The following is a 12,051-nucleotide window of genomic DNA, read 5'->3' as shown; positions in this document are numbered from 1 at the left end:
TCCGTAGGAAATCGTGGCTGCCCTGAATTCGAACTGCAACATTATACCCATCATGGACCAGCACTTCGATTGGCCAGAGGTGGAGCGACTGCCGGAGGATATGCGCAGCGTGGCGCATTTCAACGGGGTTAGTTGGATCCACGACTACCAGGACGCCTGCATCGATAAGCTCGAAAGGTACATTAAGCGACGCATTTAGACCTGGATTAGCCTGGGACTAGGATGGTGTACTCCATTACCGATAGCCTGATAACCAGTTAATCAACTCCAAAAACTTGAAACTTAAACGATTCCCATTCTTCTGATGCGGCAGATTTTTGCGCGGCGAAAAGAATATCGATCGCATTGCGGCCATGGTGCCCGGCACGCCCGGTTCGGTCTCATACCAAAGAATGCACAGCAACGACTCCGACTACCAGAGCGGTGTTGGAGCTCCGGTCGGAGGCAGTGGAGCAGGAGGATCCGGAGGTGGTGGCGGCGGCGGCGGAGGCGGCGCAGGCAGTGTGGTGGATGGCCTAATGGCCTCGGCCAATGGCAGCGGACAAGGTGGGCCAACGAGTACTACAACTACTACTACTACTACTCCCAACTCCAACTCAAATCCAAGCTCAAGCTCAAGCCAGGGTCCCCAGGCGGCGGCTCCAGCGTAGAGTGAGCGAAGTTAAGCTAAAGATTTACAGAGCTAGCCAACTCGAATACTTATGTTTTTAGTCCTAAGCAGAGATCCTCAAGTCACACACACCCACACTCTCTAGTACAACTCTCTACCCACCCAACTCTCTACTCACTTTACTCACCACTCATCCCTTACTCGATACCCGACACTCACCAACCATTACTCTTTACTCTTACCAATTAATAATTGATTTAATTCTGGTTGCCACACACACTCGAAATCGCTTGAAACGCCGACTCACGCGCTCACAGCTAATCACCAGGCAAATAGGTACCGCCAATCCCCCTCGCCGGCCCGCCAACGAGGCAGCACCTCGCAGCTGAGCGGCTACTCGCGCGCTCCCTCGAAGCGCTCCCAGATCCTGCCCCCCTATCGGACCCAGCAGGCCGCCCTGCTCCACAAGTCAGGGGCCGGGTCGGCGTCCATGCAGAATATGACGCCGTTGACATATCTGCCACCCAGGCGAAGCTCGGCGGCAGGACTGGGCCATGGTTCCGGTTCCGGGATGGGAAACAGCTATCGATCGCACAGCGTGGATGGGTTGCTGGATCAGGCGGGCTCGGTGCCCGCAACTCCCGAGCAAAGGATAGCAGCAGTTGCGGCAATGGTCACAGCGGGAAGTACAGCTCTAACGAATGCCAGTTCCACGTGCACCCTGCAACCGGAGGAGGAGGAAACGGAAGTTGTCATCGAGCCAGTGACCCGACGGGACAAACATAGCCTGGCCTCGCCGGCGAGCGTGCAGCAGCACAGGAAGTCCCGGAGTCTGGACCACATCCTCAGCAAGCAAACTCTAGCAGAGCTACTGCCTCCCCCTGGCGAACCATCAGAGGGTACGCAGAGTATGCAGAATCTGGCCATTCCAATGACCCCGCAACCTCAGCGTAGGGATACTTCCTCCTCTTCCAAGTCGCCCACACCTGAGCGGCCGCCGCAGCCGGCGAGGGAGAGAGTGAGGGAGCGCCAGAGTCCCGACGGTGTGAGCGCTACGGAGAGTGAGCGGGAGGATCAGTCGGATGGGTGCCTGAGGCATGGCAATCAACAGAGGGCTTCGGCCTCAGTCCATCGGGGAGCCAGCTTGACCAGCAACAAGACCTCCAACTCGTCCCTCGGCTCCAACTACAGTGCCGGGGGAACAGCCAACAACAAGACGATCTTCAATCGAACGATGAAGAAGGTCCGCTCGCTGATGAAAAAGTAAGCCATAACGAGGAGGCGATGGGACGAGGAGGACCAGGACTCGCTGACCCAACTCGTCGCTCGTCACTCGCTGTCTGCTTCTGAAACTGAATTCTAGCCACATTTTCACGAACTGATTTCGGTCAAACGAAAGTTACAAAAGAAACGAATTAGATAATCAGATCGTGAAAATGGGGCACTCGCTCACTAAATGCCTGTTAACCCGTTACTTGCCATTCGCTGCATTTGTGCCATCTAAAAAGAATCTCACCTGTTCACTCACTCATCCGTCCAATAAGCCCCTGCATTCCCAATCACAGCCCATATATATCTCTATCTCTCTATATCAAATCGCTGTCCATTTCTCTTTATCTCTCTGGTGTTGGTACTCGCTCGCTATATTTTACTCGCCACTCGTTGATCCGCCAAGCATCCACTAAAGCACTCGCCTGCGTTGCCCAAAAAGGCTAAAAAAGAAAGTAGAACGACGCCCGCGCCTCCCTCCTTTCTCTCTCTCTTAAAAAAAACTCTATTTGCCTTGTGATTAGTTGTTGATTTTGAAAAACAATTTTTTTTTACAAAAGAATAAGCGAATTTAAACTACAAAACTAATTTATGGAAAACAAGAACACACACTTAACGACTGCATAACTACGAAACCTAATTTATAGAGCACAAAACTAATTTTAAACACCACAAGAAACAAAAATACATACATTGGAAATCGAAACGAAAAGGAAACAAAAAACAAAAAACCCAACTTATATATTTAATACGCTATTTATAATTAATATATTTAAAATTTGTACATTTCTCGCGTATGCAATTTGTTCTTGTAACCGTCCGCAAGCGTAAATTTGAAATTAACCCAATTGTGTGGCTTAAAACGAAAATATTTAAGTGATATTTAAACTACGTATAATCGAAATTTACTTAATGCAACAATTTTACAACAGATGCTGTACAAAACCTAATTTTTAGCGCAGGAGTTTTTAAGGCATATTTTTATTGATTTTTGCAATATATTTTTAATATTTAACTAGTGCCTAAAAAGTTGAAAACAAACAAAAAACAAAACAAAAACAAAAGCAAAAATAAAAAAAGAGGACAACAACATAAATAAAATGCGACTTAATTGAAATGAACTGTGTATTATTGCCCCTGGCCCCCTTTTTCCCCCGCTTTTTAAACTCAAAAACTCCTCATACCTCATCATCTGCATGTCTCCATACCGATTTTGTTATATGATTTTGTGTTTCGTTCTTTGGAATTTGTGTTTGTGCCCGCTAACGGAACTCGATTTGTTTATTATTTGTATATATTTTATATATCTTTCTTCTCTTCCCTCTCTATCTCTATCTCCATCTATCCGGGACCCTGTGTCGGATTCTATTTGTAGACCGTAAAAGCGATACTGGCTACCGCAATCCGTTGTAACATAACTGTTGTTATCGTTGTGCCTGTTGTACTGCACCCCGCCCACAAAACCACCAAAACTCACCACCCTCCAAATCGAGTCGAATCGCATTCACAACCCGATGCCCTCTCAGCATCCAGCATACGCTGTCTCGACAACCAACCAACATTCATTGTTATTTATTGCAAAAACAAACAAAACCAACAAATTAAAAAAGATATAAAAAAAAAACCTACGAAGCGAATATCAATACCAATAAACGTGTATATATTGTATTGCATAATCGAACCGAGTCCTGTTAACCATTTTAATCCTCCTCCCACTCGACACAGCAATGAACCGGAGGACGAGGAACTGTCGGGCATTATCCTGTCCAAGGCCACTTCTCCAAATGCTGGGCGCATGATATTTTGGTAGTGGAGCCCATAAGGCAAGCGAACACTCAACAACGAACACCCATCGAATTTTTGTAAATATTGATAAAAAATCAAACGAAAATAAGACGATTAAAAATTAAATAAAAAATTAAATTATATATATCTGAATATTAATTATTAAAAATTATTGCCTATAATCCAATGCAGTATTATATACAGTGTGAGTTTCAAAGACAGGTAGGTTTGTAGATATATGTACTATATAAAATATTCCTGAAATATAGGATTGATTATGATTTAAGTAATAATAAGTTTGGAATTTGAACCCCTGCCGAAAGTCATTTCCAACACCATAAGGTACTACATCTTTCTATCTTCATAACCATGTATTTTTAACCATAACCATCTCGTCTTTAAATATCAAACAAAGTCGGCTATCCAGTTAACTTTAGTTTTCTCAGTTCAACTGAAAACTTTAACCTTCGGAATTTTATATTTTTCTTTCTGTTCGTTTCATTTGTCACTTCTCATTCGGACCCGTACTAATTCACATCGATTTAAAATACATAAAGAAAATAAAAGAATAATAATGCTTTCCCTGGAGCCGCGGGACCAGCTCGTCTTTGAAGGTCCCTTCGGCAGTTCTGTGAGCAAGAATCTCGTGATCAAAAATCCCGGAAAGAAGCAGAGTGTGGCCTTTAAGCTAAAGACCACTTCGCCGCATTTGTTCTTTGTACGTCCCAATGTCGGGGTTCTGGAGCCCGACCAGACAGTCTCTGTGAACATCACCATGCAGCCCACCGCGTCAAATGATGGCCAGAAGCGACACAAGTTTCTCATTATGGCGGCCAAAGCCTCCGGCCCTGATATCAATCTGCAGGACTTTTGGAAAGAGCAAAAACCAAGCGACATCTGGGACGCTAAGATCAAGTGTGAAATTGTCCCGGAGAGGAAATCAAACAAGGCATCGAACGAGCATTTAGATCGGGCTTTAGGTGGTGCTACTGACTCCCCAAGCAAGCAAGATGGTCAGACTGTGGTGGCAGACAAGCTTGAGGAAGCCCTTAAGGGGGAGGTTGAAATCCTGCAGGACCAGGGAATTCGTCCCAAACAACGGGGCAGGAACATGTTCAAATTTGCCTGTTGTGTTTTAACTATCATAGCCGCCCTTGTTGGCGCATATTATGGCAAACATTATTTGTGAGCTTGTCCAATAATTGGACACAAATTCATTGTCAATTAAAGCGAATAGCGATCCAGGCTTGATTTCCATTCTCACAAGTACATAAAGCTTTGCGTGCTTAATTAAAAGGAAGATGGTTATTGGTACTTCCCCTTGGCTCCTTACGAAATGGTAGTGATAAATATAAAAAAATATAAATAAAACGATATACAGAGACGAGGTTTTTTATACCCCTACGGTTTGTAGTAGGGTCAGTCAGAATCGATCCATTTCTGTTAAAATAAATACAAAATTCAATTTGGCCCAATGGAAACAGATATTCCCGAATATCACTGTTATTTTTCGGAAATGCTGTGCAGTGGAAATTCCCTAATTCGATTACTATCGAAGATGGCGGCAATGCTCATCGAGGCAAGCGCTGCTCACTTCGCTTTTGTCAGGGCAGAAAGTGGAACGAAAAATTTCAGTTTTGGAGTCATATTTCTTTCAGTTAGTTTTCTCCGATTTTTAGCATTTGGACCCGTACTAATCCGCTTCGTTTTTAGGTTTCCAAAGAACTATGATGAGCTACAACAAGAAGCCGGACATGCTATCCCTTGAACCTCGCGAGTCTCTCGACTTTGAAGGCCCTTTCAATCGTTCGGTCTGCAAGAGCCTGATCATCGAGAATCCCAACAATAAGTGTGTGGCTTTTAAACTAAAGACCACTTCGCCTCGCTCGTTCTCCGTGCGCCCCAATCTCGGGACTGTGGGTCCCAACGCAAAGATCACCGTGGACGTCTTCATGCATCCCATGATCCCGGATGTTGGCCAGAAGCAAGACAAGTTTCTCGTCCAGGCGGCCTTTGCCTCCGGCTGCGATATCGATATGCAGGAGTTCTGGAAGGAGCAGAAGCCAGAAGACATCTGGGAAGCCAAGATCAAGTGTGTCTTAGTCCAGGATAAATCGTCAGATTTGCAATTGCGTCAGGCTGGTGGCGCTAGTGCCACCCCAGAACCTAAACCGGAGGACGAGATCGAGTTCGATGCTGAGGAGATTACTCAGCAGGAAGCACAGCTGCTCAAGCAGGTCAGCATGCTAGAGGATGAGCGCTTAACTCTCAAGGAGGAGTTGGCTATGATGCACGACCAGGCAGCAATGCGTCAATCTAAGCCAACGGGCAAGGACTACTTTAAGTTTGCCTCTTGTGTTTTGACCATTCTTGCCGCCATTCTGGGCGCCTATTATGGCAAACATTACTTGTAAGCTGTGGCAATGGCATTGTAGGCACGACACCAAAAGCCTGAGATTTGTATAACGAAATATATGTCTATTAAACTGAATAGCAAATCCTTAACTAATTATGTCTTAAATTCAAAGAACAAGTCTTGAACTATAAAATCGTAGAAAAAGAAAGCCTGAAGTTTAGAGATAAGAAAACCATATTTAAACATCACAAGGCCCTGTCATTTTATTCAATGAAACCAATAGCTTTTGGCTGAACAGTAAAAATTTTGAATTGAGACGAGAGCCTGAAAATAGTACCAAATTTTTGAAAATATCACACAAATCATACAAATTCAAAATATCCAAACATTTTCAAAAAGCTTTAATTACCGGGGAAGTCAGGCAGTCAGCTGTTCCTTTTGCAAGTGTTGTAAAAACCCCCCACAGTGCAGACACAAACTCTTCAACACTGCAGCTGCGACTTTGGCGCTTTACAACACTCTTCCGCATGAGAATCCAGCACAGAAAATCTACGACGAAAATAAATAGAAACACGGCACAGGCAGACACCAACCGAAGACCAGGACCATCAGGATGTCTGCGCGAATGCTAAAGAAGCTGCAGGGCGACGCCGACAAGCTGGCGCCGCCGCCAGAGGACGAGGACAACGAGGAGCTATCAGATAACGATGAACTGGAGGACAGTGACATGCAGCGCGACCGCAAGACCCATCTAAATCCATTCGATCTGGTACGTGTCTTAGCCAGCTCATCATTAGCCATGAGCTAATCCGATTCTATTTGTCATACCAGTTAAACCAGCCCGGTTTGAGTCTCTCGGAGAGCGAGTTCAAGGAGGACGACAACGAGACGGAGCACCCATCTGCGGCTCTGCCCAATCCCAGTGCTGCGGCCCAGAAGAAAAAGAAGAAGAAGCGCAAGAAGAAGGCCAGGTCCAGTGGTAACCACATAAGCAGCGAGGACAACGAGCGACAGGACAAGTACTTTGAGAAGGTGGATCCGCTGCTGGGCAAGGTCTACGATGCAGTCCCCAAGCAATCGGCCAAGCAGGCGGCGGCCGCCGGAGGCTCTGCCACTAAGAAGCTGCTGGGCGTTGAACTAAGGCATCTAAATCCGCAGAACGAGATGCGACGCACCTTTGGCAAGCGGGTGGTAAAAGTGGAGTAAGTTCCAGGCAATAATCTTATCAAATCTTATCTCATATGACTATTCCCCTGATGAAATTCCCCTGGGAAATACTTAAGCTGATATAAAAACTATAATTTTCTAGGACAAAGCGCGGTCGTCAGAAGCCCACTCTCAAGTCTACATACATGGTAACGGCCAAGGAGTCCTGGCCGCCGCTGACCAAAAACACCATCACCATGAAGTTGCTGCCCGCTCCCGACTCGCCTTCGGTCTCCAGCAAGTCCATACTGGACAACGGCAGTGGCGAAGTCCAGTGGTTCGCCTTCGAGCATAGCCAATACTACCAGGGAGTGCAGCACATGTTTCTCTCGGCCTTGGAGCGCATCGATTCGGAATTTTTGATCACGCTCATTAAGCGCTGTCCCTATCACGTGGACTCCTTGGTCCAGCTGAGCGAGGTATGCAAGATGACCGAGGACTTTGCCCTGGCCTCTGAGCTTCTGGAGCGCGCCCTGCTGCTGCTAGAGTCGTCGCTGCATATTAACTTTAGCCTGACGTCGGGTAACTGCCGGCTGGACTATCGCCGCCAAGAGAACCGCTCATTCTACATTGTGCTGTTCAAGCATGCGCAGTACCTGGAGGAGCGTGCCTGCAGTCGGACTGCATTCGAGATCTCCAAGCTGCTGCTAAGTCTGCAGCCGGACATGGATCCGCTGGCCATGATCCTGGTCATTGACTACTACGCTTTGCGTAGCAAGCAGTTTGGATGGCTAGTGGAATTCTATGAGGAGTACAATGCCGCCAGGAACCTCAACCAATTGCCCAATATGGCCTACTCCTATGCCCTGGCCCTGTACACGCTCCATGGGGTGTGCGAGCGCTCCAATCAGGCCCTGCAGTATGCCCTGCTTATGTTCCCTGGGGTGCTGCGGCCGCTGCTGGACGAGATGTCCGTGCAGACGGACAAGCGGGTGCTGGCCTCCTCCTACTTCTTTGCGGATGTATCGGGAAAGTAAGTTCCATTTTATGATTAAATAGTAGAATCTATTCTTACCCTTTCCTTTTCGTCTAGTCAATCGCCCGCTTTGCACCAGCTGGTGTGCCTGTATGTGTGTCGCGCTCGCGTTGTGTGGCGACAGAACGAGGTCTTGCCCTGGCTGGAGTCCAATGTCAATGCAGTCCTCGATCGCATCGACAGCAAGGATCCCTTGGTCAACGAGTACAAGGAGAAACGATCACTCCGCTATGGCGGCACACCGCCTAGACCCATTCTCCGGCATGTGATACTCTCCGACTACAAGGAGAAAGTTCCCCTGGCCGTTTTCGTGGCCAAGGAGAAGCAAGCCATCATGACCTACGACCCACTGCCGCCGCCGAACAGCGTCAACTGCTATCAGCGGTAGGTCAAAGCTCTAGATATATTGCAGGTGCATAATTACTTTGCAAATCCTTGTAGAAAATCCTCGTCGAGCAGCAGTCCCACAACGAACACAAACAATTCCGTATCCATGTTTTTCCAATCCCTCTTGCCATCGTTTAACATCAACAACCTGGCAGCAGCTGCTCAGCAGCCCCAGGCAGGCCTGGCACCAGCTCAAGCCGCCGGAGCACCTGCTGAGGCTGGCGCTGATGCCGCCGCTGCTGCTGCGGCAGTGGTGCCTGCTAGGCAGGCAGCAAATGGCGAAGGCGAAGGTTTGTATAAGCATTTCTCTTTATATTCACTTTGTTTTTACCAACATTTCATCACAGAAAATGGGGCATAGTAATCGTCAATTGTCTTTTAATACAAAATTTAATAATAGATTCAAAAGATTCATTTAAATTGTTAATTATTTTGTAAATTGTGTTCATTTAAATCCTTCCGTTAGATTCAAATTTATTTACTTTAGAGCACATTTCCATATTGCAGAAGCTGGTCTACAGCAGTCGCTGACTTTGATGATGGACGCCATGCGCGACTTCCTGCAGAACTTCCGAATTGCGGAGCATCTGCGCTCCCCGGAAACGGCGGCGGCACAGTCTTCCAGCAGCAACGACGAGGAGGAGGGCTCCAGCGACTACGTGGACTAGTCGAAGGGTGTCAATTATTACGTTGAACGTAAAGGAGTTGTGGCATGGAACAAATGTCTTTTTGAAACCACCTTTTTGCTATTCCCTCAGTCACAAAATTTCTATATATAATATCGTATATACATATATTAGAGCAATTTGAACACAAACGAAACCTACGAACACTATGCATTGAATAAAATTTTCCATTAGAAGCTTTAATTAACGAGACCACCCCTTTTTCTTTACAATATATAAACTGTAAATTTAAAGACGTATGTTTTAAGCTTAAAGAATGCTTTATTGATTTATTTAATGCCTTTTCAATTACGCTTATCAATGTAACAAACAGATTTCTCATCAATATTTCTTACCGTTTTCTTCCCTTTGTTCAATTCATTCAGTTTTCTGCAGTTGTTGCAATTATAAATATTACTATGACAAGTACAGCTTTCCGTATGTAGAGTGTATTGAGCGGGGATGGAAAATGCCAAAGAGCTCAGTTCGGTCTGTGTATGTGTGTGTATGTGGTTGAGTATGGTATAAAATGCATCTTAATTAGTTGATTTTAACTGGCAGACATCGGAGTTGTTTAGGAATTTCTAACAGAATCACACAAAATGAAAGAACATAAACGATTTACACAGAAACTAGGAGGTAAACACAACATACAGTAGATAGAATTGAATCATTACTAATACTTTAGCTTGGAATACATATAATCAAATTTCAAATTGGGAAGATAAATCAATAATAACTGCTGCAGGCCACGCCGATTGGATCGGAACAATTATGTCATGGTGCCGAAAACGGGATTGTGACGGCAAATGCTGGGACCATACTCCTCATAGGCAGCCTTTGTGTGACACACCTGATAGAACTCGGGCTGGAATAAAAGAATATTAGAATGGGATAACCACAGTGAGTATTTCTGATAGATAACCCACCGTTGAGGCCAACATGCTGCCTCCAAACCACACGGCATACCGCTGCATGTGATGCGTAATCACCTGGACATCAATGGGTTTTGGCTGGAAGTAAGAAATAAGAAAAAGAAAAGGAAAATTATATACTGGACAGTTTTTTAGACTCTGAAAACTCACCTTAATGCGTCCCTCGGACAGATTTTCGCTTATCCTGAGGCGTGTGTCCACCGATCGCTTGATATCCCGCTGCAACCTCCGGCCAAAGTCCTTGAACATGGTGGAACCACCGCTCAACACGATATTGTTGTACAGCGGACGCCGCACATCGATTGGGCAGTTCTGGATGACATTGTCCACGATCTCCGACAGGGGAATGGTAAAATCAGGGTTCGAGAACTCCGGATGGAAGAAGATCTCGGGTCCCATGAATCGCTCGTGGCCAACATCCACGCTGAACGGCTGCTTGGTCACCATGTTGGTGCCCGTGTAATTGCGCACCCACTTGCCCGGCTCCGTGTCGTACTTGGCAAACTCTTTGGCAATATCGGGGCAGATGTAGCAGTGCTTCTCCTTGATCGCCTTGGCAGTCTCAAGGCTCTGTTCCGGGGGAATGCCCACCTCTCGGTCGCGCAGCAGGCTCTGGATGAACGAGGTGATGTTTCGGCCGGCAATGGGGATGTGCTTGATGCAGGATCCGATCACATAGCCCTCGGCCTGGAAGAAAATAAGATTGATTGAGGGTGAGAACTTAAACCGTTTTGTTTTGATTGATTAAAACTCCCACCCAACTTCCATAAGAGTTCCCATTCCTAAGATAACCCTTTCTCCCTCCTCACCCGCTGCAAACTCAACATTACTGATAAGATATCGAGCTTGTGATATTTACCACTGGTATAACGTGCGTCACTCCATCGCCGCTGTCCACCACAATGCCCGTAAGAGTGCGTTCCTCGGCGGATCGAGAAGCCCAACTGGCGGCCAAGGCGAGCACCGCCTGCACGGCAATGTACAAGCCAGGAACGTTGAATGTCTCAAACATGATCTCTGCCGTGTACTCGCGGTTCTCCGGAGTGTTTAGAGGCGGCTCAGTCAGCAAAAAGTAGTGATCCTCCGGCTCGGCACGCAGATACTTGAACACGCATTGCTCCAGAAAGCGCTCCATCAAGTCCCAGTCCTCCACCAGACCATGACGCACCGGATACTGCGGGAAAAGTGATGATTACAAACAAAAACTCAAGTGGCTGATTGATGAGCGGGGGCCTTACCTTGATTGAGTAGCCGGTGGCATCGAAGGCCTCGTCGCCGATGAAAAAGTCCAGGTCTTCGATGCCTTTTGTGATGCGCCGTGTGTTGGTGTCGCCCACTCGGGCAGACTCCTTAATGGCAATCGCCGAGGGGATGATGAACTGCGGCTCCTTATTGCCGGCAAAGCCCAGCTTGGAGTACCTAAACGGTTCCAAAATAAAAACCGTATTAGTCAGACGACCTCTTTTCTTCCAATCGGAAGCGGAGACCCCCGCGGGCAGTCCGCAGAAACTCACCCGGTGCCCACATCGATTACGCATGCCGGTAGCCTCCCTGCCATGGTTGCTGCTCTGCTGTTGCCTTTGCTGTATTTAAAACACTCGGGTTGCGTTCAAGCTATGATTAATCGCCTTCCTAATCTTTTTCTTTATGTTTTATGGCCGTTGAAACACAGATAAACACGGATTTCTAGATATTTTCAACCACACCTCCAACGACAACGATGTGTCACATAGATATGGCAAACCGTCGATGTCGATGCTATCGATAACAACAAAACCTTACGTTTTTGCCATTCGCTTGAACTCGCCTTTTCGCGTTGCCAACTTATTGATCTATCGATTTCCGATAAATTACGATAGTTT

General features: G+C 46.6%; 5 protein-coding genes across 12 annotated transcripts in view; 4 read left to right on the top strand and 1 right to left on the bottom strand.

Annotated features, from left to right (window-relative positions):
- Sarm (sterile alpha and armadillo motif) overlaps positions 1-3,807 on the top strand; it is a 38,022-nt gene extending 34,215 nt beyond the window's left edge. For 6 of the 7 annotated variants that reach the window (XM_017161110.3, XM_070285593.1, XM_070285595.1 and 3 more), the window contains 4 exons: positions 8-177; positions 314-546; positions 928-1,873; positions 3,605-3,807. In XM_017161110.3, coding sequence (XP_017016599.3) covers positions 8-177; positions 314-546; positions 928-1,873; positions 3,605-3,689 — 1,434 coding nt within the window. In that variant the 3' untranslated portion in view covers positions 3,690-3,807. Of the gene's footprint in view, positions 1-7; positions 178-313; positions 547-927; positions 1,874-3,254 lie in introns of all 7 variants that reach the window. The other variant, XM_070285591.1, reaches the window with a different exon arrangement.
- A 307-nt stretch (positions 3,808-4,114) lies between these two features.
- On the top strand, positions 4,115-5,040 carry LOC108070549 (vesicle-associated membrane protein-associated protein B/C-like). The gene has a single exon (XM_017161075.3). The coding sequence runs from the start codon at positions 4,239-4,241 to the stop codon at positions 4,851-4,853; it is 615 nt and encodes a 204-aa protein (XP_017016564.1). The 5' UTR covers positions 4,115-4,238; the 3' UTR covers positions 4,854-5,040.
- A 145-nt stretch (positions 5,041-5,185) lies between these two features.
- Positions 5,186-6,169, top strand: fan (farinelli). Its single transcript, XM_017161076.3, has 2 exons — positions 5,186-5,321; positions 5,378-6,169. Exon 2 carries the CDS (start codon positions 5,392-5,394, stop codon positions 6,076-6,078), a length of 687 nt encoding a protein of 228 aa, XP_017016565.1. The 5' UTR covers positions 5,186-5,321; positions 5,378-5,391; the 3' UTR covers positions 6,079-6,169.
- A 128-nt stretch (positions 6,170-6,297) lies between these two features.
- On the top strand, positions 6,298-9,458 carry Nulp1 (Nuclear localized protein 1). Of its 2 annotated transcripts, none has more exons than XM_017161139.3 (6): positions 6,298-6,789; positions 6,852-7,222; positions 7,330-8,199; positions 8,260-8,586; positions 8,644-8,879; positions 9,097-9,458. In XM_017161139.3, exons 1-6 carry the CDS (start codon positions 6,634-6,636, stop codon positions 9,255-9,257), a joined length of 2,121 nt encoding a protein of 706 aa, XP_017016628.1. In that variant the 5' UTR covers positions 6,298-6,633; the 3' UTR covers positions 9,258-9,458. The 2 variants fall into 2 exon arrangements, with proteins under 2 accessions (XP_017016628.1, XP_017016629.1); XM_017161140.3 differs by lacking the exon at positions 9,097-9,458 and adding an exon at positions 8,937-9,009.
- Positions 9,459-9,516: 58 nt separating this feature from the next.
- Arp3 (Actin-related protein 3) lies at positions 9,517-11,931 on the bottom strand. Its single transcript, XM_017161141.3, has 6 exons — positions 11,704-11,931; positions 11,428-11,608; positions 11,049-11,363; positions 10,340-10,876; positions 10,184-10,267; positions 9,517-10,122 (listed from the first exon to the last, which is right to left on the bottom strand). The coding sequence occupies exons 1-6, from the start codon at positions 11,745-11,747 to the stop codon at positions 10,027-10,029; spliced, it is 1,257 nt and encodes a 418-aa protein (XP_017016630.1). The 5' UTR covers positions 11,748-11,931; the 3' UTR covers positions 9,517-10,026.
- Between the last annotated feature and the right edge of the window lie 120 nt (positions 11,932-12,051).

Source organism: Drosophila kikkawai, chromosome 3L (genome assembly GCF_030179895.1).
Source record: "Drosophila kikkawai strain 14028-0561.14 chromosome 3L, DkikHiC1v2, whole genome shotgun sequence".
NCBI classification, from domain to species: domain Eukaryota; kingdom Metazoa; phylum Arthropoda; class Insecta; order Diptera; family Drosophilidae; genus Drosophila; species Drosophila kikkawai.
Note: the sequence above shows the minus strand (reverse complement) of the source record. Positions and strands in the feature narration are given on the sequence as shown.

Coding starts and splice junctions, on each gene's coding strand:
- LOC108070549 (XM_017161075.3), top strand. CDS start 4,239: ATGCTTTCCCTGGAGCCGCGGGACCAGCTCGTCTTTGAAGGTCCCTTC.
- fan (XM_017161076.3), top strand. CDS start 5,392: ATGATGAGCTACAACAAGAAGCCGGACATGCTATCCCTTGAACCTCGC.
- Nulp1 (XM_017161139.3), top strand. CDS start 6,634: ATGTCTGCGCGAATGCTAAAGAAGCTGCAGGGCGACGCCGACAAGCTG. Junction 8,587..8,643: donor AGCGTCAACTGCTATCAGCG/GTAGGTCAAAGC, acceptor AAATCCTTGTAG/AAAATCCTCGTCGAGCAGCA. Junction 8,880..9,096: donor AGCAAATGGCGAAGGCGAAG/GTTTGTATAAGC, acceptor TCCATATTGCAG/AAGCTGGTCTACAGCAGTCG.
- Arp3 (XM_017161141.3), bottom strand. CDS start 11,747: ATGGCAGGGAGGCTACCGGCATGCGTAATCGATGTGGGCACCGG. Junction 11,609..11,703: donor GTAATCGATGTGGGCACCGG/GTGAGTTTCTGC, acceptor GGAACCGTTTAG/GTACTCCAAGCTGGGCTTTG. Junction 10,877..11,048: donor TGACGCACGTTATACCAGTG/GTAAATATCACA, acceptor ATTTTCTTCCAG/GCCGAGGGCTATGTGATCGG.